Source organism: Pavona decussata, unplaced genomic scaffold (genome assembly GCF_977016875.1).
Source record: "Pavona decussata unplaced genomic scaffold, jaPavDecu1.1 SCAFFOLD_37, whole genome shotgun sequence".
In the NCBI taxonomy this organism is placed as follows: Eukaryota; Metazoa; Cnidaria; class Anthozoa; order Scleractinia; family Agariciidae; genus Pavona; species Pavona decussata.
The window spans coordinates 1,185,554-1,210,476 of NW_028145459.1; the positions used below are offsets into that span (position 1 = coordinate 1,185,554).

A 24,923-nucleotide genomic window follows, 5' to 3' on the forward strand; every position below is an offset into this window, starting at 1 on the left:
GCTTAAACTTTTAATTGATATAATCCATGTCTGATGGGCAACTACTTATAGAAACTTATGATCACGTTTTTTAAGTTTTACGCATAAGCCGTCTTGGCCTCTAAGAAGAGGCCACGCCAATGTCAAAATTAATCCTTTGTTTGTCAGAAAATAGATAAACAAATCACAACCTCAGTGTCAAACAACTTTCATTCTTACGAAATTGACCATAGCTAAGTTTTGCACTTTTAGAAAAAAAAAACATGATAAATATATCATAAAAATGTAACTGAGATTGATCAGTTGGCAGATGAGATGCCTGCACTCCACAAAAACCTTAACCATTCCTGGAGTTATTCCATTAATTTGGGAATAAAATTGGCCACGACAAGAAGACTCTTACGATAACCTTTGCGGTTTAGCTTCTTTCTCCAGAGTATTCCAAAAGTATTATTTCGTTATGTACTGTTCATGAAGGTTATTATCCTTAACCAAAGAGTGCTACTTTAAGAGGAAGACGAGCTACTGATGCGACCTAAGTTAGAGTCACGACCCGGATTCAAGACTGTTTTATACAGGCCGTCTTCACGAGACCACCCATTGTGGTTCCAGCCTAAAGGACAACTGGTCACTGTAACAAACATGTAATTTCTCAATGTAACAAATTTAAACAGCTGGGAGAGAAAAGAAATTTAATAATCTCGAACATCGCTTATGACGAGTGGCCTCTGAAGGATAGCCCCCCGTATTGAGTAATAAAGTAGCCTGCGCCAGATTTCCTTTTTGCGAAAATTAGCTTAGAACTCAGGGCAAACGATAATTGGAGAAAATTCGATGTTTTGACAGGATAATACTAGTTCAGCCACATCTAGGGGGTACTATTCTCCTATGAATCTTGCGGTTTAGAATAATTCAGTTGGATCCCTGTTAATCCCTACCACAGTCATCAACAACATGTACACTCTTCACTGACACCTGTCTACTGAAAATTTGACCAGGTTGTCTCATTTAAATATTTGCCGAGCTTTCCTTACAGCTTTATAAGATGGAATTTTACGCACCATGCATATTTGTTATGAAAAATTTTCCCAGATTGTCAACTGTCTCATCCCGAGCGCCGTTTGTCACTCGAGAAATTCTGTCTGAATTTAACCAATCATGTTTCCATCTAGGTCATGAAAAAGACGTGGCCTTTTCAATGTACAAAAATAGGACCGTCATTTCATCAACCGTTTCTCCTTTAATAGGAAATTTATATTGGATACTTGCCTGCAGGCCTTTACACCTGAATCGCGGGTTGAGGCTTTTATTTTCGTTAATCTTATAATTGGATATGAAATTTTAAATCAGTGACGCATGCTAACCCAGGTTGAGCTCTTCTCGAAGGTTATCTTTGTTATTGCAAACAGCTGGAGAGGCATAAAACAATTTAGTTTTCACGGCATTTCATCTTTTGCCTAAATGTCAGACAGGGTTCACGATCATCCATGGCATACTTGAATAGTTTAACACTCTTAGCACAAACTAGAAAGGCAACTGGAACAAACTTTTTATTTTGTTCAGTTGTGCCTGAAATCAGTATGCCTTACTCTGGCACTTGCCGGTCCCTTGCCGACGTTTGCATAATTTTTTGTTAGATTATTGGTGAGTAAACCTATCTAGAATTAAATTGAACATTTCTCCACATTTTATCGCCCTGGCCGGCACCTTTATAATTATTATAATATTTATTAAACTAACCCATCTTATAGCCTTTCAAATTATTTTGACAAGAAATAAACCCCATTACATAGGCACGAGCTTCTTTGATATTTAATACAAAGGAATCAGCTTTCTAATGAGGCGACTGACAAGATCCACGCGCCCGGACTCCGTAATCACAAAATTGGATAAACATCACTGTAGGTCATGCTAACTTTGGCGCTTGCTTAGGCGCCCTATGCCTGTTATCTTGTAATTCCAACACAGCCATGAAAGTATAGTGTATGTATTAAAGGCTTAAACCAGAGATTTAGTTTGCAGATAAGGCAGTCAGTGTTTTGATAACCTATGAGAAAATTACTAATAAAATAGTTTGAAAAGAAAAGACTTACAAACAGCTAAGTCTCGGCGATATAACCTGGCTCTCAACGTATGGCTAGTCCCTTTGTTAACTCTTCACAAAAGAGTTACCGTAACTAGAATTTCGTGTCCTTTCCTACTATACTGGTCTGCTTGTCTAGAAAGCAAACAAGTCAAATAAGTCTCAGTTCACATTCTACTAAATCCAGAAATCCTGGAAAGTCTAACTAACTTCCAGCAATATAATGTCTGGGATCGTTTGGGCGACAGGAGGAAAACATTGTACCACCATTATAACTGCCAAAGCATTACAATGTATTTGCTGTAGTCCATTCTTGAACTTCATCTACATCATTGTTATGTTTGCTGCCATTTTCAAAAATCCGCGTCCACTCCAACTCGCTAAAGCAGGATCTCGCATCTCCCCGCAAAACCGAATTTGAACAAAGGAGTGGACGAGGGTGGCAAATTTAGCCGCAAATCGATACCAGTGTGTCTCTTCTTGCAGCTTTCCAGGCCTTGAGTTTGGCGGGAAGAAAATAAAGATTAAAGAGACCGTTGTAGCAAGATCCACTCATCGCTGACACGTAATTAAAAAGAATAACAAATAATAAATGTATTGAAGTTATGCGTGGTTCTTCCGCACCTATTTTTATCGCGGCTGTTCAGGCACCACTGACCAGCTGTGACAAAGGACTGTCTTTTATCTAAGAGCGCGATACATTCGACCCAAAGTTTACGCCAGAATTTCCGAAATTTTCATTTATCGAAAATCCCGCAATATATATCCTAGCAATTAAAGGAAGTTATCTAGGAACAGTCAATGTTCATTAAATTTGATGTGAACAAGGCAACCAAATTTAAAAGGGCAGGTTTTCCAGAAATTGGAAAATTCCTGGAATATCAAGTTTGGTGAATCTGAAATTTTGGGGACATCCAGAAATTCAAGATGGCCGTCGTTTCTTTCCACGCCATATGATGTCCTTATTTCCCGTTGCAAAACATCAAACGAAACATACTAGGACGCGCTATCTATCTTCCGTGTTTTAAATCTGACTGGAAAAGTTTGAGACCAAACCTTAAGAAAACGGGGTAAATTTTCAAACCTTTTAGACTAAAGGAATATGCTTGTCAGTGGCAAAATAGTACCTCGAAATAAACACCCTTTAAAAAATTGATAATTAAATTTGAAAATCCTGAGCGTTTTTTGGTACAAAACAATTAATAGTTATTTAACTCAATCTAGTCGTACATGACCTCTTCCTGGTTCTAAGTTCATTTGACGTTTTTATTATCATTTGTTGTGGTTGTTGCGATGTCCGTATACACCAAGTTGCATTTTCCAACAGAAGTTTACGAACACTTGTATACTAGAATAACTACGACGTCGGCCACTTCTGGAAAGTAAAGTCAGCGACTACTTAACACGTCAAGGATTTGTCATATTTATTAAAACAATCTTTAAAGGAGTTACTATACCACTAAAGAAACAGAAAACAGCTTGTATCCTTACATAACCTGATACAAACGCGAGAGAATACGGAAGTTTACGTTAACAATTTCCATTTTTCTAACTTCCTTAGCAGTTTCCATCAGGTTTCGTAAGCCCGCGCGCCATTTCCTATTTGTTACATAAAATGTGACCTATAAAAGCGTCTCGTGTGGAAATTCATAGTTTGCATATACAAACAATCAGAGAAGAGCTACACAATCTAATTTCATAAAATTAAATAATAACAATTTCAAGTTGAACAAAATGGAACATCTAAAATCCACTGCAACAGCCTCCATAGGAACACCTACTCGCGCCTCAAATTCATACTATGAAATAAAAAACCCCACTCCCTCCCCCTCCACTCAACAAAAGAAAAAATAAAATAAAATCAACTGCGGTTGAAGACATTATTTTGCTCTCTATACATCTTCATTTAAAATACTCGGTAATAACAATTAAAAGCCCACGTAACTGAGGCTTAAGCATTATTTTCATACGATTCTCAATATAACTATCTTTGAGTAAACTGTACATTACCAGGAACTCGAGTTCTACACCAATGAATAAAACCACGAGTGGTCAAATTAATTTAGTGGAAATTTGTCGTGAATATATGCGAATGACAACTGGTACTAAATGATGTTTTAGTGAATATTTACAACAGAAAATATATTTCCATGTTTCAGATATCAAAATTGGAGTAACATATAGATAATTGTTCATTCTTTATCATGGAAGGGCTCATAGATTTTTCTTCCAAAATAACCTCATCTATAGGCTTCTGATTAATTCACAATTCAATGGTTTCTCAAAGACTGGCTGTCAATAACAACAGCCTGAGAGCACATCGAACACAGACAAAAGTAAGTGAAAATGGCTATTTCCAAGGCGCTTACTTTGCAGATGTTTTATAGTCACAGCATTCGATAGCTTAGTTTTATGACTGCTCGCTCTTTGATCCATGGAGTTAGATCATTAGCGTCTTCAGCCATTATTCAAAGTAAACCTAACTAGCACTAATCCACGACAAAGTTCCACTGATTTATAATTTCATAAACTATACTAGTCAAAGCTAACCCAACTTTGCTGCGAATTAGAACCTTTCCTTTGATTATCAGCTTTGCCTTGTTCGGTATTTATATGTAAGTTCGTTGTAATTTCCTGGTCAATCTTCGGAAAATTATCGTACGGTCCGTTCTCTCTCCTGATCTCAAGCTTGGAAAAATCCACAGCCCCAACATGATTCTGCGCAGTTACACTGCTTTCTACAAGTTGAGATTCCTCTTTTGAGCCGCTTTCAGAGTTCACACTTGTTTTAACGTCACTCAGTTTACCTGCACTAAGATTAAGGGAGTTTCTCTCGGGCTCCGGGAATAAAAATTCCTGGGCGTCAGCAGGAAGTGCCGCCATCGTGTCTTGTAATAATGACAACGAGACTGGTCGAAGAGGTGATATCGTATCACTCATCTTCGCAGTTTCTAATATGGCGTCCACGGAGCCTGGTGGTTTTTTCTTAAGGGATGCTGGTCTCTTAGGCACAGGCGGTTTTGGTCGAGACGGTGAGGATTTGCTTCTTTCTAGAGACACATCACTTCCTTCTGATGTGCGCCTATCGGAGCCTGTCCGCCGCAAGTTAAAATCCGGTTCCTTCACGTGTATAGTTCCAGACGGCGTGACGTCTCCCTGGTCATCGTGTTTTTCCGTTCGTTGAACCGGACTTGAATCTTTATCGAGAACATCTAACTGCAAGACAGAGCAGAGTTCAATTTTAAAAGGAAAATTTTTACTGACGTTATTGTCTGTTTTTTTCCCTTATTAGGATACACTCGATTAAAAAAAAAAAACTTTGTAAGAAAAAACCAGGAACGATAAGACCCAACAGCGTTCTGGGAAGCGTTTGACCCGCCAGCATTTCTTGTTAAGGAATAAAAGTACGTGCAGCTTTTAGGGCTTAAAATATGCATTTTTCTTGCAGAAAAAAAAAAAGAAAAAAAAAAAGAAATATGCGTATGGTAATTAGATCATCCTATAATTGAAATCCCACAGGTCTCGTTATCCAATCAAAAATCTGCACGATTACACACTACCGATACGCCTCAGTCAGTCAATAAGTAAACTGTATTGACCAAGCTTGCCAGGAATCTCAGTGAATCTCAGCACTTAAAGCCAAGGAATGCCAGGGGTCCACTTGTTATCTGTGACTAGCTGAATAAAGAAAACAGCGATTTACTTGCAAACATTTACCATTACACAACTAGTGATTAACCATTAGCACAAATTAGTCCTCTTCATTGATAATCAGTACCCTGTGCTAAGCCTACCTTTAATGAGACGTCTGTCCCTGTGCTTGCTTTAGAATCTGCTGCACTTGGAACACTATTATTCTGGTTTGACGGGGTTTGCGTATCATCCAATGAGATGAGTTCACCAACGTTGGCGTCGCCAGAGAGATTCGGTGCACTGCGGCGCGTCAGGAGCTTGGGAGATAATTTGCCGCCTTCCACTGTTGATAACGCTGACGTTCGCGGGCGCCTGTCTGATGAATAAGGAAAGGGTCGAGGCGGAGGTGGCCTGGGTGGCTTTCTCATTGAGCTGGTCTCGATTTTGATTCTTTCAAACTGTAAAATAAAACATGAAACATCGTTTACGAACTTAAATTCACAAAAAAGAGATGACGTCTTTAAGTGGTTCCTATTTCATTTCCCTCCTTGTCCCCAAAAATTGACAGAAAACATAAACGGCAAGCTTTACAACCCTTCCAGTAAGTGTTTTTACTTTAGATAGGTTAATTTCACATTTACAAAGAAAGCCAAAAATACAGGCTTTCAGCTCCCATCAAATTAGCCTTGGGCGTGGTGTTTTAAGAGTGGTTGTAATTATCCAATCAGAATGCGAGGACTCCTTACAGGAAACCAACTCAAGCCTGGCATTTAACCGGCTTTAAAAACACTCGCATTCTGATTGGTTGGTTATAACACACTTGTACGCATGGCGAGCGCCGTTCTCACCTCGGTAGGCGAAACAGTTCGTCGCTTGTTAAACGGTGAAAGTCTGTGAATTGAGAAAGGTTTCACTGCATCTGGGATTGTGTTAGCTCTTTTCTGCTCTCCTCCAAACTCTTCATCTTCCTAAAAACAAAATTACATAATAATAAAGTGTATATGTTTAACATACACACAGACGTGACCCCGGGTGTACTAAGTTAATAACCTCACCCGTTCCCCACCCCCACCAAACCACCCCCCCCCCCCCCCCCCTTCCTCCACGATTCTCCATTGTCTTGGGTTGCAAGAAGAAAGAAACTTGTTAGTTAAAGATAAAAACTACTAAATGGATAAACGTTCGTCCGGACAAGGATTTCAACTCGACAATTTTCGAACACAGTCTGCAAATATCTACTGAATTATTGAACAATATTAGTGTCCCAAACCATGGGCTGAAAGAATGTGACGGTATAATCACTACAGCATTTATTAGTTGACCAGCTATTTCCTCTTTCCGCCACCTTCCTACCGGCCAGTATTGTTACAAGCGTTAGGAAGTTTAAAGGATCTATTAAATGAAAATCACAGCTAAAATGGCATTACCTTTCCTTTTAGTTTATCTTTGACTTCAGCCAGTTGAGATTTCAGTCCACTTTTCACCTGCTTCCAGTTAGTCTTGGCCTCCTGAAACCTCTTCTTCATCTTTTCTTCCGTCTTGAAGTATCACATATTAAATCAAACAAAAAGTACTTATGAAAGCAAGGCCTGGGCTCGCGGATTCAAGGCTGGGGAAATACGCATATTTGAAACTGATCCGATGCGAGTTCTGTATTTATCGGTATTTGACAAGTGGAACTAGTTTGCAAACGAGGCTTAGCTTAAAAGGGGGAATCCTTCCACATGTAAATATATTCTTTAATATATTCCCTCACCTTGTCGAGAAATGCTCCGCCAGATTTCTGCAAAGTAGATCAAAAGTTTCAGGAAGAATTGACCAACAACTCAATTCGATGGCGCTACCCACCCACCGCCATTAGCTCTGTTATCAGCAGGTAGTGTCAGTTGTACTTATTATATAAGTCAGTAACAAATAAATATTCACATTAAAAACAATAATGGATTCCCTCAGGCATGAACTCTTTTGAATATTTATAATAAGGTAGAGAGGCATCAAAACAATGCCAGCGATATACAACAACGCTTTCCCTGGCGCCATGCTATTAATGTTTTCCCTTCCAAGCGACAGTCATTTACTGTGGTTCTCACATTGAGCCTATGGATGGAATCCTAAAGTGTGACCGGTGCTGTTTAACTGAGATTAATACAACGCAGCCATAGTTAACTCGGAGCGTGAGCTGAAGCTGGCTAGTAGTAGTTTTTACATACAGCAAAGAGATTTGTCAGCAGCTGCTTTTGCTGACACCGACACTTAATCTGTTCTGAAAGGCCTCGGTAGAACATATTTGTTATTCAATAAATCCTAGAGTACGCGGAGAGTCCTAAAGTGAATCATCAAAATGAATACTGTTAAGCTGCATTACCTCTCTTTTGTTTCTTTTTGAGAGACTACCAGAGAAATTTTACAAAATGTTTTGTTGATGTAAGCACAATTCAAACCAGCACACTAGAACCATTCCAGCAAAACTGAAAACTAAAGCTGTAGCGATAACTGTACCCAACAGTACAGCGACGTAAGTCTTACCATAGTTTCTTTCATCCAAAACTGATACTGAGTCTTCCAGCTGCCTTTATCTATTTTATAAGAGAAAAACCTTGTAAATGAACCGGCTGTTTTATTACCTTATAACGTCTACATTCACAATACCAAGCAACATGTCAATCAATCAGAACTTCGAGCAAAGCTAAAGAGCTGCTTTGTACAGCAAAGTTTACTTGAGGCAAATCACCATATCGCATTTGATTGGCCACGAAGAAAAGAGTGTGTTTCAAGAAGTGCAGTGTAATTAAAGTAAACGAGAAACACAAACTGGAACCTCTGTTAGTGTACAAAAGGGAAGGTCTATGAAAATCTATGAATGTGAGAAGAAAGAATATGTCAAGTTTCAAGCTTATTCAAAAATTCAAAAATTTAGCAAAAAAGGAAGACTGGCCCGTTCAAGTATATGTTTAGTCGTAGCTTACAAGCTTTTTGTAAAAAAGCTACGAATGTGATATTAATGTCCACTTAGAGTAAGTTTACTTAGCGGTAACTTACTTTCAGCTTGCAAACCAATCTGTTCTTCAAAAACGTCATTAAATCCCCTTCCAGCATTTAGCATGTCCAGTCGTTCGCTTATAAACTAAAGAAGAAAGTGACTAAGATTTCAGCAAAGTTGAACTGTTATTTAGAAATAAACCTACATGGGTCTACCAGGAAATTTTAAACAGACTGATATTTCACCTGTTCAAAGAGCTGTAACTGAAGAATGAACTCCAACAGTTGCCTCATGCTGTTTGATCTTGACTGAACAAATCTGCGATGTTTAACATTAACAACGAACAAGAGAAATTTCAATAGTAATGGTAATGGTAATGCATTTATATACCGCATTTTCTATTCATATATATTCAAATGCGGTTTACATCAGCATATGTCCATTCGCGACCTCATCCTACCCACCCAACCCATGAAATCATGAAACAGCACAAAGACCAGACCAGCACACCGGGAACTCCATGCCCTACTCTTTGCGATTAGTGTCTGGGTTCTTTAACGTCCCACAGGGTTATGAACATTGAAGTGTTGTGAGACGGGGCCTACGGTTTATCTTCCTTATCCGAGACGACTAGAAAGTCTAACCATTTGCAGATGTCAACACCAACACTACTGATATAACATTGTCATTTTAACTGCAGGCATATATAACCTGTTCTTTGATTTGAGAAGTTTGGGCATATAACGCAAGCTCTGATTGAATGGCTATGTACTTTGCTGAACAAACACTGGCGTGTTACACGCTTGCTGTAGTCAGTAAATAGATTTGTCTCAATCATGTAACTACATACGAAAAAAAACTGAGTCCCCAACAGGAATCGAGCCATGACATTCCCCACACAGGTTGGATGCCCTACAACTGAGCTACTTGGAGACAAGTGGCAAGCTATCATACTCTCTAGATTAATACAGGTGTATGTGAAACACAACTACCATACGGCTAATATATTCTTGCAAAGACTGACCAAAATACATGTACACACAGTTTGTTTTCATAAGTGAGAGACTATCGTAATGTACGCAACTTTATAAGCAGCGGCGAAAGAAAGCCTCAAAGAAAATTCTGGTTGAAACATGATTTCACTTTAGTTGCGTGCATAACTGTGATGGTCTATCACTTATTTCGGGCAATTAATAGACCGTTTATTAAAATACACTTTGCTGTCCGAAGACTGAATTGCGTGTACAAATAACTAAATTGTATGAAACTGAAGACATAATATATACAAATAAGTAAAAAAATTCTTTCTTTCTTCTGCAGTTCTAAAACTTTTATGAATTTCGTATATTCACTTCCACAAAATGTTTCCACACAAAGTTAAATGTCCACAACTCATTTCAGACAAGTTACACTTAGGGCTGAATGGAAAATTGTTCGCATGCAGCTGTGTGCCGTGTATATTCCCAACACGCCTTATACATATAAACACTGACGGAAACTACGAACAAATCCAAGTTTCGATTGAAGTTGCCAGTTAAATACATGTGGTCCATTCTCTTGAAGTCTTCGTGAGAAAGTGTTCAGTACAAGTTAAACAGAACAAGGTACAGAAGTCTATTTGTAATGTCTAAAACGGAAATCACTTACATTTCTTTGTCAAAGAAGATCTTTTCACCCTAAAGTTGAACAGTGGAACACAAAAAATTTTCTCAGTGACTGTCAATGAGTGGTATAATACCTCTATCATTTATTCAAATTTGGTTAACTTTTTCAACTAAGTCAAATATAACTGTTATGCTACAAGAAAATGAAGGATCCTCAGTGGTTTTAATGTATCATTTCCCTCAAAGTCCTAAACATTATAGCAATTCCAAGCTTCCCAGTTTTTCAAAACTCCTCCCGCGAGAAGGGAAGGACTCTCGACCCCTTATGTTACCCTCATACGGAGCAGCCATTATAATTCTACACAGATACTTCACCTAGCAATCTTACTGAAATCCGGTATGGAAGAATACTCACTTGGTCAGAGTTGAACAAGTTAACTTTTAGTTTCTAGCTGAAGATTAGACCTAATCCCAGTCTGGATGTCCTGTGATACTTACAGGCTTGAGTCTCAGAGCATCTCGGTAGCCTCCTATAAGTGACACCATTGCACATAAAAACGCTCTGGAGACATTGTCATCAATTGGATAAACAGGTTTCTTTAAAGTATTCTTCAGAGTAGACACCTAAAATGACAACAGAGTAACTTTATTGTACCACCAGGAAAAAGATGTTCAAAGCCCGATTGAAACGCAAACTTTGATTCCAGTTTAATAATTTATTACTAATCAAAAAGGATTCTTCCAAAATATAATTTTGTTGCCCAGTTTTGAATTAAACTTTTCTTTAACATTAGTTTAAAATTAGCTTTTAAAAGCATTTGTTAGTCCTGAGCGAGATGAAAACATAGGTCGTCTTTGATCGGGGATTAACGTTATTCGCCTTGACAAATGACAGGCGGGGCCGAAGAAGTTAAAAAAAAAAAGGTCTGCTTTAAGACATTTTTCTTAAAAGAAAACTTTCAATCACCTATGAACAGACATATTTCAGTGGCAGTGGTCCTACTATTTTGTTCTTCATCTGGGCCTGTATTTTTTCTCATATTCCTACATTTGCAAAGAACTTTTTTTTTATTTTGATCTAAAAACTGGTTTAGTTAAAGCTTTATCATTTATATTTATTTTCAAACTCGAATCCACGATTAAAAGTTAACGGAGAATTTCATTTCGCTGGGTGAAAATTCTGAAGTCGATTTTGAACCAAAGATTATCAACAAAAGTAAAGTCAAAAACGAATCAGGGCAGAAACGTTTTAGAAAAATCTTTGTTGATTTGAAAGGGATTCAATCATAATGATTTTACTTCAAGTAACTAAACCCTAAAGACAAAACAGACCTCTACAAGAATATTACCAAAGCACTAGCCCACTCTACCAGTACAGCAAAACAGTGCAAGCAGCACTGCATGGCAAACTTAGAAATTCTTGGAAATTCATCCTTGAAATGAAAATGATACCTAACAAGAAAGACTTATTTGAAAAAGAAGTTTATCATTTTGTCTTAAATTCTCACTTAATTATACTCTTTTTGTGACTAAAATGAGACCGAGTTTATGGTCCATTAGTTTTCTCTCAACTAAGCAATCTTTGTCATGGTGTATGCCACTCTCTGTATGGTTATCAACCATCACCAAACATGATACTGTACATTAGTTGGTATGTGATCTACAACTTACAGTATCAGCTGGCAGCTGTGACACATCATCAAATGGACTCTCAACAATATTAGTATCAGCATCCACAATCACAACTTCATCAAGCGGCATCTGACGCACCCTCTAAAAAAGCAACCACAACAAAAGAACAAATCATTTATTCGGTACAATTTCCTGAAATAGATGGCTAACTAGAAATAAAAACAAAGGGTGTTGATAGCAGGAAAGTTATCATTTTAAATGTTATCACTTAAAATGTTATCACTTTTTAATGTTGAAAATATGTTTTGGCCATTACAACAGCCATTTTCCACACTCACATGTGAGCATTTAGCCACGGATAGGACTTATCACGCATTCAAACACTTAAACCATTTCTGAAGATTCCCACACTTTATGTTTCTCCCAGCACTGCTGATACTTGTTATAATACGTCAGTACTTACTGACCAGTATTATGTCCTCTTACATGTATGAACACTGGAATATTATCACTGATATTGTTCAACAACATGAGGGAGTTGATGGACGGCCAAGTTACAGTACAGGTCTTAATCTGGAGTACCTACCGGCATTAATGATGCATGAACTCCCACCAAAAATGGCATTGGTGCACTGAAAAATTACACAAAATCATTTCAAACTACAATAATTGTTTTGCATTTATATGGTTCACAATGCTCCCATGAATAATGAATAGAGATGTGCTGCACACAGCTGAAATCTTTAACCCATTTCAAACTAAAACAGATTTCCACATAATGACATGGAATTCAATTTCCAAATTGACGCTTAATAATCTCCAAAATTGAGTGGTTTCCCCCAATTTTTTTTTTTTTTTTTGGATTTCAATAACCCTTGCCGAGACATTCTTTTGCTGCAAATTAAGTCAATTGCACTAAAAATGCTTTTGAATTAGTGGGCACCATCCTTAACTAATCCGAGTTTCTCGAGCAATCCCGAGATGCACGGAACGTACAATGTATGCACAGAGGCAAAAGGAGGCAAAACCCTACAACAGCTTACTTTGTTATTTAAAAATGTTCAGTTGCACATTCTGAAGAATCAAAATTATTTATGTCAGTTGTTTCACATACCAGCAGTAGTCTAACAGATGTGGTGGTACAATAGGAACAAACATGTGTTGCCTAAAAAACAGCAGTAAAACAAAACAAAAATGCATTCATGATCATTGATGTAAAATTATTATAAAAGTATGAACAAAGCCAGAAGGTCTACAAAATGTAACTGAGTTCTGCATAGTTTTCAGAAAGGTACATGTATAACGGCATATTTCAGTAGTTTCTAGAAAAAGAATCACCACCCATGAGCTAGTTACAATATTCATGGTAGTAAGTTCAAGTAATTAGCCTGTCCAGGAGACAATAAATAAATTCAACTAGTTAAACATTTGTATGTACAGGGCAACAAGACTACTGACTTCCATGTACAGTTTGTAACCTGAAAATGGTTTGAACCCAGCAGTCATGTCATAAGAACGTAAATTATGATCTTCTGGGTGAGTGTAGTCCTGCGAATGAATGTTTGAGGTGACATTGATGATTGTCAATGTAAACTCAAACAGTCCTTCTCAGGATCACACTCACCTGGATGATCATAATTTACATAATTATAGCTTGTAACCTTTCAGCCAAACCCTTCAGTCCTGTTCACATGTAGCAACATAACCAAGCAAGGACAACATTACAGGATGTCCAGTAGGGTTGGGATAAGGCCCTCATACAAAACTCACACTTAATAAAAGTTGTTCCAAATAAGGGAAATACTTAGGTAGTCCAAATCCCTATCTGGGACACTTTTATGCAGCTCCTTAATTTGGATCACTACCATTTCCATCCACTTTACTCCAGCTCAAATTTGCATGCAAGTTCTGGGCAGAACAAGAAATTTGAGGTAAATGATTACAGAACAAAAACTCACCAATGCATTGGATATAACAGAGAGGCTGCTCCATATGTGCACGCTGTTAGCTGAAGAGGAAAACTGTCATCAGCCGTGAAATACACAGTGCCATGTAGTTTTAAAGAGGTCCAGAACAGCTGAGTCATACAATGTACAATATAAATCATGACTGCATACATGGAAGGGATTATAATTCTGTCACTCATTGATCCAGTTTAGACATGAACCTTGGACACTTTTATTAATAAAGTTTGCTATTGGGCCTTCACAACCATTGTAACATTTCAAAAACTATTCAATTGTTAATGACCATACTTTTGTATAAAGCATGGCCCATGATCACCTTGAATGGAATACAGTTAATTCATTCTGTTCTGTACATGCATGTGACATCCTGTGTTCTAAATACTGCTGTTACTAATTGTTGACCAATGAGGGGGAGGGGTGGGTTAGATAATTAATGCATTCACTCTCTATTACACATAATTTAAATGAAATTGAACTTTTTACACACTACTGTTACTATTACTATAATTATATTTAGCTCTGTAATACTTACATGTATTCAATGGGTGCACTTGATATGGAGCCTAGCTCTGTTGTGCAGTCCCTCGCCTTAAGTTCCTTATTTTTATTTTACTATCATGATTACTTTTTTATCTACAGGTACATGTGCTGTTATTAACTGTATTAAATTTAATTAGTGAAGGTGGAAAACTTTTGCAAATAAATAAATAAATTATAGCTTGTGATGGAGGCAAGGTTATCAACTACTGTTCAGTACAGATAAACAGTCTGATTATTTACTTGACTGTTACAGTCAAGGGTTACTGGTCAAGGGTGTTGAAATGATAATATTCACATGCATGCTGTATGCCAAGCATAAAAAAGTATCAACTGATCATATTGATTCATGCCAACATTTTTTTTAACACAACTAGCATTTACATCCCATCCCATTGACAACTACAGGTACAAGTACAAACTGCCACTGGAAAAAAAAAAAAAAAAGTACAAAATGCCATAACTTGAACCCACCAAATTAAGCTTCTTGGATGTCATTATAATTCTTCTTTCAAAGAACATACTGCAAGAAAGGGTAAACACTTGATCAGTAATAAATCCAAATACAGGAAACTGGTTCTTGAAAAAATGACAGGACTGTGCTTTAATGGAATGGAAAAATGCCGTTAATGAAACATAATTATGCCTTAGGGGTGGTAGGTTGGGAGATTGTTTCCAAAGACAACTTACAATAATACATAATTATATAATTATGTGAAGGCATTATTCATAAATGAATGCTCTCTTTTCAGTACAAGTAGGATAAATTAAGCCTTTTATGGCTACCAATACTGTATGTTGCATGATTGTCTAAAAATATATATATTTTACCTCTGCTTGGATTGGTTCTTGTTCTGTAAGCTCTATTCCATAACTAGTTTGCCACATTGTGTCAATTTACAGTTTAATATACTACAATTTAAATTGTACCTACATGTATTGGTTGAACTTTGAGTCATAGGGCTGACATATGGACGTAAGGACAGTGACATCATAACCAAAATTTCTCACATCGATAGGTTACCTTGATATTTTCTTAAACCCATGGTGCTCTGGAGCTCTGCTAATTATCATTTTAATGTCAAACATTTACCTAGCAAAAATTAAAATCATATTTGTTGGCTCCACAGCAGCAAAGTAATCAGTGAGGTTCCTCTACAAGAAACAAATGATACACATGCTGTCAGAATGGTGATTCAAGTTGGGCCCAATTAATATTTGAATAAATCAGTTATTGTATGACCACACCAGTCTTAAGAATGTAGGCAAACTTGCATGTTACAACTAACGTACATGTACACACACGTCCAAATTTTCTCAAAATCATTAATAAAAAAATTGTTTTCTTTTAATAATTCTAATAATGATGGTTCCTTGGAAGAACAATTTGTTTGCATTATTCACCCCATCTGCTGTACAGAAACAACAGGAAAAGGATCAATTTTGCAGAAAGGTAGGGGGGGGGGGGGGTGGGGTTAATTCATGCGTTTGGGGAGGATAGATGGGATTTCATAATGGGAGGGCCAGGGGAGGGGGAGTGGGGTAAGAGAAAAAAGCTCTAGATTTCAGATCTCCAAAGGCTGGTATCTCTCCAGACACAAGAAAACGATGAACATGGTCACTTAACATTCAACATTGATTTCATTGACTTTTGAAGTTTAATACTGTGGTTGTTTTGATGGTTTGTTTCATGGCAAAATTTCATTAAACAAATTTAATTTCCAGTTGAAACATTTACTTAGCAATTCTATTTTAAAGTTTGGACATCTAAAATAATTAAATGTATTATCTAATGATTATTCTGAGCAAGACTGACAAGAAGGGACTAAACTGTTGTCTGTATACTCACATCATCTGGTATGGTTGGCAGTTTGGAAGTGTCTGGTACAACAAACGAAAATTCCTAAAAATGTACAGTGAGATAATTATTATTTCGTCAGTAAAAAATTCACACCTCTGTAAATTATTATGCGGGATGCCCTGAAGGGGCATACCATGTCTAAAAACGTAGCCACAAATCCGTACATTAATTTATTCATTAAAACCTCCCCTCTCCTACTCAGGACGTATTGTTCTGATTGTCTTCAACAACAGCAGGCAAATCAAAATCCATTCTTGTTGCTTATATCGCGAGGGAGGGGACCCACTCACCCCTACCTGTGTGATGTCAATGCATCATTTGATATATTTATTAAAAACGGATTAAATTTGTGGCGCCATATTGTTAACATGTTGTGGACTCAAGTGTGCCGTTTTCAAACGGAAATTTCACCATTTTGAAGCGGTAAATCGAAAGTCAGAATAACTTCTAAGAGGCACTCAACATCTAAAACGGTGGAAATTGGAGAGTTCCTGGCGAAGGAATCGTGCTTTCTTCGACAGTCTTAGACCACGATTGCAGACAGAAAAGAGGTCAGGTCATTGAGAAGCTTACGTTATAGCAATGGAATTCCCGCAATTTCCCTTGAAACCCTGAGTAGCGTAACACAAGGGAAACAATGTAACGCGATCTTCGTGACTCAAACTATTCCATTAGCAAGGATTGTTTTATAAATGTGCGAAACATACAGTTGGAATAAATGAATCAGCCACTGCATCACGCGTAATGCCAGTATAGCAGGCATCTTGTTATAATTATAATTATTATTAACTATATATTAATTTATTTAATGTTTTTTAACAATTATGAGAGGAAAAGCCAAGAGGAAAATATCATGACAGAGGCTTGAGCTCTTGAACTAAAGAAACAATAATTTAAGTCTGCTTTTTAATTGAGATACATGACATTAAAACAACAATCAATTTAGACAGTCAAGACAGCCATGAACAAAACAAGGAATCAGCCACAACTCAAACTGAATTAAACAATCAGTTCTGAAAATCAACCAGTATGGCTTAAACTTATTTCAAATTAGTTAAGAAAGTACCATGGTTTTACAGGGGGTAAAATACAATACTCTCGGCACTTGACTGAAAACAGCTCTACTGATATTAACAGCAACATGTATATAAATGTAACTTACTCTTTTGCCTTCATCCAGTGTGACTGTTAGTGGTGATCCAGACTTTGGAGGTGATTGGTTCAAAAGATAATTCAACATAGGAAGAAGAGCGCTATCCTGCAATCACAAATAAAGACAAAGTATGTAAAACTATTTATTATTAAACTTTTCTGGTACATTGTAACAATGGTTGTCTTATTCTTAACCGCTGTGTACTTGCTGTTTGTAATCAGATATTTTGTTTGCATAATATACATAGTATATTTGCAAAGTATAGGTCAATCCCACTTTTTGAGCTTTAAAATTGATACAACGGATTTTCGTTGTTTGTGGAGTATAAACTGAGTACAAAATTCTTAAATTCTAAAGCTTGCTCAATATGTCGCTTGTTTCTAAATTAAACATAACATGTCATAAAGAAGCACTTTAGGTGCATTGAAGGTAGAAAGTAAATAATGTTTTATTTTGTTTAAAAACAAAAAGATGGTCCAATTAGTTTTAAAACTCAAATTCTCACCTCATGGCCTCTTTTTACGTCTGATAGCCTATTCAAAAGCTCATAGAAAATTTTAAACCAAGGCAAATAGCTAAAAATAAGGAAAGAACAAGATCAAATTATAATATGCTATTGCAGTTTATACACATCAGGGTACAATACAAAACCCACTAAAAATGATCACCTCTTGAAATTACAGTTGAACCTTCTGTATTAAATGAATGTCCATTCATGAAAGGTGTCCTGCACTTACCGGGAATTAATACATGTACTAAATAGTTTCTGTATGCGGCTTTGGTCACTCATGGGAGGGTAAACGTTAGTAGATGGGTGTTACAAGTGGGTGGCTGGGACTCACTAAGTGTCCGCTTAGGAGAAGTGTCTACCCACAGGGGTTGTCTATTAGACTAGCGGAGGTTCCACATGGGAGGGTAAACGTTAGTAGATGGGTGTTACAAGTGGGTGGCTGGGACTCACTGAGTGTCCGCTTAGGAGAAGTGTCTACCCACAGGGGTCGTCTATTAGACTAGCGGAGGTTCCACAGTCTGTACATGCAGCCAAATAACCAGTTAATATTTTGAAGAGGAGAACTCACATAAGCTGTGTTCAACTGCAATAATTTTTCATTTCCAAGTTTGCCTGAAGAAATGACAACCTCCCCTCCCCAAGGATCAACACAGGTCTGTCAGTGAATATCAATCACTGTCATCAGAGATACTGGCTGTTCTCTCTGGATAAAGGACTTGTGGAGATTAAGATCTGCTAATGTAAACCAGGGAGAGTAATACTAATAGTACATTGTAGGTATGCATACCTGTAGATGCCAAAACAACTGAGAACACCAAGACTCAGATCAGATGCTATATTCAAAATCATGCTAAGTGGTACTACATTGTTTCAAAGGGGTTATAGCATCTAAATCAATTAGGTATGGCAGAGCTATTACAACAGTACATGAATGCTGCACAGTATGTACAACAGTACAACACATTATTAGAGAAACTGTGATTTGTATGCCGTAACTTTTATGCACTGAGCATAACACATGAATTCCTATTACAAATTTTTCCATAAACAAGGCTTATTGTCAATGGCTTAATCAAGCATGAAACTTGCTTGCACAAAAAAGGCCTTGATGAATTTGGTTCAAGCCAAAGTAAACCTTTTTAATAAGCTATCACTCCAAGGTCACAACAGAGTTGAACTTCATTAAATTGAGTATGCCGTCCAAGCCAACTTGCCGCATCCAAGGCAAACTTAATATTGTAGCTAGGTAAGTACAGCACACAAAAGCTATGGCACCTAGGAGTGAAGCCTTCATTATGTACCTCTTAAGGCAGGTATTGGCATACATGTATGAATCTTTCAATATCTATCCTAGAGGATTTTTGCGGATCAGTTGAAATTTATATTTACAGGTACATGTACATGTACGACCAGTGTAGGTCAGTGTATTATAAGATATAGTTCTGAACGGAACAAACTCATTTGACAGTCCAGTCCTTATTTAACCCTTTTTTCTGGGAAGGAATTTACCAGCCCAGCTTCCCCCTACCCTCTCCCAGTTAGCTTAACCCTATTCAGCCTTTTTATGAGTTCCTGAGCTACATTGTACCCCTACCCCACCCCAAGGCTGAAAAGTGTTAACACCCATCTGATCTATGCCAGCCCAGCTTCCCCCTGCCCTCTCCCAGCCAGCTTAACCCTATTGAGCCTTTTTATGAGTTCCTGAGCCATCCCAAGGCTGAAAAGTGTTAATACCCATCTGATCTATGAACTGAAAAGCATCAGGATTATGTACAGTGTACATAGAGTGCAATGAATAGTAAGAATACACTATACCTTAGAATGCAGAGGCAAGTCTTGACATCTGGAGAGTAGCGACAAAAACCAAATCGGTATTTGCCTTCAATATCAGTCAGAACAAATGTGTAATGCTGGACAGCATCCCTGCAATAACGAGACCAGTACAAACTTCTGTAAAATTGAGTCTATCATAAAGAACCAGTCTCAAGCCTTATCAGCCTTGGAACTGAGTGTTGAGCTATATAATTTATTAGATTCTACTTGCAATATTGTTCAAGATTTCAAGAACAGACTGATTCAAACTTCACTCTAACAAATAAGGATGCCGTGGGTTGGTTTTTTGAGAGCAGAATGGTTGTTCCTCAAAGAGGTTTTTCAGAGAACTGTCATGAAGCTTTGGTAAAGCTCCACAAGGAGGTCAACACAATAAGAAAGTCTTCCATTTTAGCTTCTTCCTCATTTCTGGTTTTTTTTTTTTTGTTTAGCTTTTGTGGTCTTAAATTATTTTTCAAGCTTTTTTTACCTGAGGCCAACCTCTTAAACTCCCTTTCAAGGCATTTTTAATTGCAATTTTAATTTTCAACAGTATTTTGAATAAACATATGTGAATGTATGCATTCTTACAAGATACACTGTACATGTTAATCTTCAGGATAGTTGACATCCATACCCTGGCCAGCTACTAATGACAGCCCTTTTTGTTAAAGTTAGTCAAAATTCTAATCATTCAACAGAACTTGATTTCCTTTAAATATTACACCGTCCATTAAACGCTGGAGAATACTTAACAAGGTATTGAATAATAGAAAAAAGCATCTATGTGAATAAGCCTAAAGTGTAGTGGGAAGGGAAGATAACTTCAGTTGATACTTAGTGCATTAAAATCAATCAATCAATCAATCATGACAACAATCTTGAATTTTGTTTTAAATTAGCATCCACACAGACTCAGTTCTACATTGTCTGTCTATTGTAATCATTTTAATAAATACTTACGAGCTTGTAACACATGGATAACAAAACTGAGGAATGGTCTTCAATGCATCCTGAAATGTATTGTATACATTCAGTCAACAAATAATCAACAATGTTCAGCTTTATTTATTAATACTCTTTCCATCAAAATTACCTGTTTTGTCATAATAGGACAGAACAAAACAGGACCTTGTGGCAAAAGCTTTTCTTGGGAGCCCCTAGTTAAATTACTGAGGTCCCATTACTGGATATGATAAATTAATCAAAATCTCAAATAGAGAAAGGTTTTAAAAAGGGAATTACAGTAGCGTGGAATGGGAATATATTGAGGGGAAGAGGATAGAGAACCTGGGACATCAAGAATTAGATTGTGGACCGTAAAAGACAGCTACAGCTATTTACAGATACAGGATATCTACATTGTACATGTATGATATAGGCCACACATTAATGAGATATACAGAATATGAAGAACCCCGCTATGAGACCTGTCTCATAAGTTACTTCCTAAGGTTACAAAAAGCATGAAACATTCACATTTGGGGCACAAATGCCTCTCTTAATTCCATGCCATTCAAAATAATCCACTGGAAATTAAAGTAGGTACATTCATGTCGTACCCACAGAGTCTTGAGGGTTGCACATCAAGAAACAATTTTAATGGAATAATAGATCTGGGTCACTCCTTATCCCAAATTTGTTTATCTTTGTTTGTTTGCTTTTTTTTGTGGGGGGGGGGGGGGGAGGGGGAGGGGGGAGGAGTCAAGTAGCCAGTATTATCAGGTTCATGACCCTTCTGTTTTCAAGAACACTGCGCCAGTCAAAATTCTTCAAGGACAGGATGAATTATGGATGTTCTGTATAACTGGGGTAGCAATGGTATAAGTTTTTGCCTCTCTTTCCTTTTTAAATGTACCAAATATATTAAGCACCCTGGTGATCAAAGTTTAAAACTATTGACAGAATGGCATCATCTAGATTATTTGACACTTACTATAACTCAGCATTGTCTTGTTCTCTCAGTCATAAGTTATGAATGCCCGCGGTCACTAACTATTTACCCGTCTACCCTCTTACTCTTCACTATTAAGGTGACAGTCATTTCAGCCTGTTACAATATTGAACTCTTATAAGTCCAAACTTCCTGTAGTCTGTACATTTCAATGTGAATAATTATGTATTTGAAAAAAAATTCTCTACATTATACTACAGTCTGTCATGTCTAGCTCTGGTCAAATTTATAGTGCTACTGATCAAACAATGATTTTATTGTAACACTACCATTTCTCACAAAATCTGGATAGTTATTTTTTATTTTATTACTATTATTATTATTATTATTATTATTATTATTATTATTATTATTATTATTATTATTATCATTTTTACATACTTTTTCATCAAAGTCTGCAGGGTGGATGAACTTGATCGCTGGACCTGAAAGTATCGAATCATAACTATTAAACATAACGAACATTAAATAGTGTAGACATGCTTTGCTGTATAAAATTAATATACTTGAGGACACAAAATTGAAATTTACCACTCCAAATCAGAAAAAAAGGTTGACTCACCCATGGGTCCCAAGTTGCATGAGAAAACTTGGTATTACTTAATATAAAACTGCACATTATCGTACACTTGCTTCCCCTTCAATGGGATGCTAGTCCATTGCAGGCTTACAATATTATTGGTTTGGCCTGTTCTTTAAACACAATAGCTGGGTAGAGAAGCACAATGAGGTCTGGAGTAACAATATGAGGAAGGTTGTATCAGACAGTCATGCCCTACAATAACTGGGATGACAGATCACTATTATGCATAATCTATTCCATGGAAAGCAGCAGTGGACTTCCCATCAAGATTGTTGTATCAATATGTTAAATGGCCAAAAACTATTATGGAATGGAATGACCTGCCCGGTGACCCTAAAGTAAAAGAGGTTAATTCAGTTACTGGCTGCAATTGAGCATGGGCGGACTCCAGAGCTAATATTGCTAATACTATTGTTCATCCAAATGGATACATGTATTACAAGTAAAATTATACATAGATGTAGATTTATTCAAAATAGTGCACCACACCACAAAATTGGTCTTGTTTTAAGAGGTCAAGAGCACCCCATCGCAGCCTCAAATTACAGCTGTAGCGTCTGTCTAATTTACAGCAAGAAATTCCCTGCATTCAATGATGCCAAAGCTAAGTGGTAGGTGCAACATTTTTGTTAAACAATCTTGTATTACGAGTTACGAGTTTTATCGTTTGTTGCACGTATTACCACCTTCATGCACAACAAATTTTCATATTGCAAACATTGTCTACATGTACATACTTGCTGCAACTTGAAAATTTCTCACGAAGGTGGTAATACCTGCAACAAATGATCACAACTTGTCGTGCAACAAATCAAGTTGCAAGAAAATGTTACCCATATTACTGGGCCTTTAACACACTGTTGTATGAAAGAGAATGTTTATATGTAAAAATATCTAGACAGTAATGACCTTGCTTCCTATCTGAAAATATGTTTATCATCAAATTAGAGATTCCTTGTACTGGTAGAGGAATTAATACTTAGCCACTGACGGTGACAAACATGTTTAGTTTTATTCATGATTAATTTATTACAACTTTCTGTTTTTCTTTAATTATTTGCAAATTTTAAAATTATGCCTGAAATAATTTGGTTTCATGGAGGAAATTAATTCTAATCAGCATTAAACAAATTTTCCTATGAGCTGTAGAACAAGGATTATCAATCACACTAACATCTGCTAAAGTATGATTATTTGTAACCAACTGTTTTTCAAGACATTACAAGTTGATGCCTCACTCGAGCGGAACTTCGGTCACATGTACAATTTAACATGGAACCTATTGAGTCACTACTTGTCACTACTTGCAAATAAAATTATGAGGATATTATGAGGATAGGACATCACATCATCTTAATTTCAGATGTTAACTTTACGAATTTCATTTGAGGCAGATTATTCTAAATTATCACAATTTATGCAACGAGGAAAAATTCATTGAAGTGAAACAGATCCCAAACAAATGCATTAAAATTAAGGATGTCATGGTTGTATTTGCCTGAAATTTAAATCTATTATAAACGGCTACTTTAAAAACTGGAAATCACTAAAAAAGAGGGTAACATTTGAGGTCATACTTACGTGCAATGGGGTCAAGGTTACTTTTATATTGAATTTAAACGCAATTGCACAGTTCAAAGCAATGCAAATTATCAAGTATTTTACGGCTCGGCATTCTTCCAATTTATGCACACTGTGGCCTTTTGTACGTCTATTCCGATTAGTGCAAATATATTTTTAGCCAATTTAAGTGGTTCTTCAATAACAGGATTCGTTTGACGTAATTTTCAGCACAGAGTAAAGTGATAAAGTGAAATGTTCGTACCTTCACCACCGTCTGAAGGAGCAGCGACTTCCACGAAACACTCAAAAATCCTCTCAGGAGATGGCCTAAGAAGAACACAAACATGGATCATTCTCACATCTTATTCACATTACGCTATAAAGCTAGGATTATACCTCACTCTGGAGCCCATTTCGCGTGAACCGAACCAAACCGCTTCACCCGGCCGCCATGTTTGTTTTATGTACCAACTTCCGATCGGACTGCGCTTGCGTCAGTTTGGCCGGGGGAGGAAGTTGGGTGCAGCCGGAAGGGCATGTCATGATACGGACACAAGCTAATTAGCTTTTATTGATTGCATGGAAATTTACATTGTGTTGTTGGAATTTGAATTCCATAAAAGGAAATCTGGCTAGGAAAACTTAATTTGAAATGAAATTATAGGCCTACACGTACGTAGGCACCGTCTAAAATCAATAAACTCTTTGATTAAGGTGCCTGGAACTCTTGAATAGTGCAGGGAGCACTTGTACAAACAGCAGCAAAGTGTAGCCGGATCTTTGTTTGTAACTCTTTGATGCATCTTCATTCGGCTATGTTGGTATAGTTTATTTGGCAAGATATCAGACATGCATGATATAGTGGTAATCAGAAGCAGGTATGTTTTTTACGCTGACGGCACCATTTAAAACTGTCTGCGAAACGAGCCCGAAGGTACATTTTTCAGTTTGAGTGAAACAACCCAGACAAAAACATCGTTTCTGCAAAAGAATTTTCTTCTTCACAACAAACAAAAGTGACCAATTAAATCAGATGTAGGACCATCGCATTTATGAACCCCAGGGTATCTT

General features: G+C 37.0%; 1 protein-coding gene and 1 long non-coding RNA gene across 2 annotated transcripts; both read right to left on the reverse strand.

The window, feature by feature from the left end:
* Nucleotides 1-3,465: 3,465 nt before the first annotated feature.
* Nucleotides 3,466-24,325, reverse strand: LOC146483917 (DENN domain-containing protein 1B-like). The gene is made up of 24 exons (XM_085105261.1): nucleotides 24,249-24,325; nucleotides 24,115-24,179; nucleotides 22,088-22,131; nucleotides 20,716-20,765; nucleotides 19,756-19,863; nucleotides 17,935-18,004; nucleotides 17,439-17,534; nucleotides 16,265-16,318; nucleotides 15,509-15,570; nucleotides 14,890-14,938; nucleotides 13,870-13,919; nucleotides 13,026-13,076; nucleotides 12,498-12,543; nucleotides 11,951-12,052; nucleotides 10,778-10,903; nucleotides 10,323-10,351; nucleotides 8,921-8,993; nucleotides 8,735-8,819; nucleotides 8,222-8,271; nucleotides 7,452-7,478; nucleotides 7,123-7,233; nucleotides 6,544-6,663; nucleotides 5,857-6,153; nucleotides 3,466-5,278 (listed from the first exon to the last, which is right to left on the reverse strand). Exons 1-24 carry the CDS (start codon nucleotides 24,263-24,265, stop codon nucleotides 4,598-4,600), a joined length of 2,463 nt encoding a protein of 820 aa, XP_084961387.1. The 5' UTR covers nucleotides 24,266-24,325; the 3' UTR covers nucleotides 3,466-4,597.
* LOC146483918 (uncharacterized) lies at nucleotides 9,026-10,316 on the reverse strand. Its single transcript, XR_014863711.1, has 2 exons — nucleotides 9,574-10,316; nucleotides 9,026-9,534 (listed from the first exon to the last, which is right to left on the reverse strand). It is a non-coding gene; the product is annotated as an uncharacterized LOC146483918 (long non-coding RNA).
* Nucleotides 24,326-24,923: the final 598 nt, after the last annotated feature.

Bases quoted from the DNA above. Each gene is read 5' to 3' on its own strand.
- LOC146483917 (XM_085105261.1), bottom strand. The intron at 17,535-17,934 runs GTGAGAATTTGA...TTGTGATTGCAG, and splicing joins ACGTAAAAAGAGGCCATGAG to GATAGCGCTCTTCTTCCTAT. The intron at 15,571-16,264 runs GTGAGTATACAG...TGTTTCTTGTAG, and splicing joins TGCCAACCATACCAGATGAT to AGGAACCTCACTGATTACTT.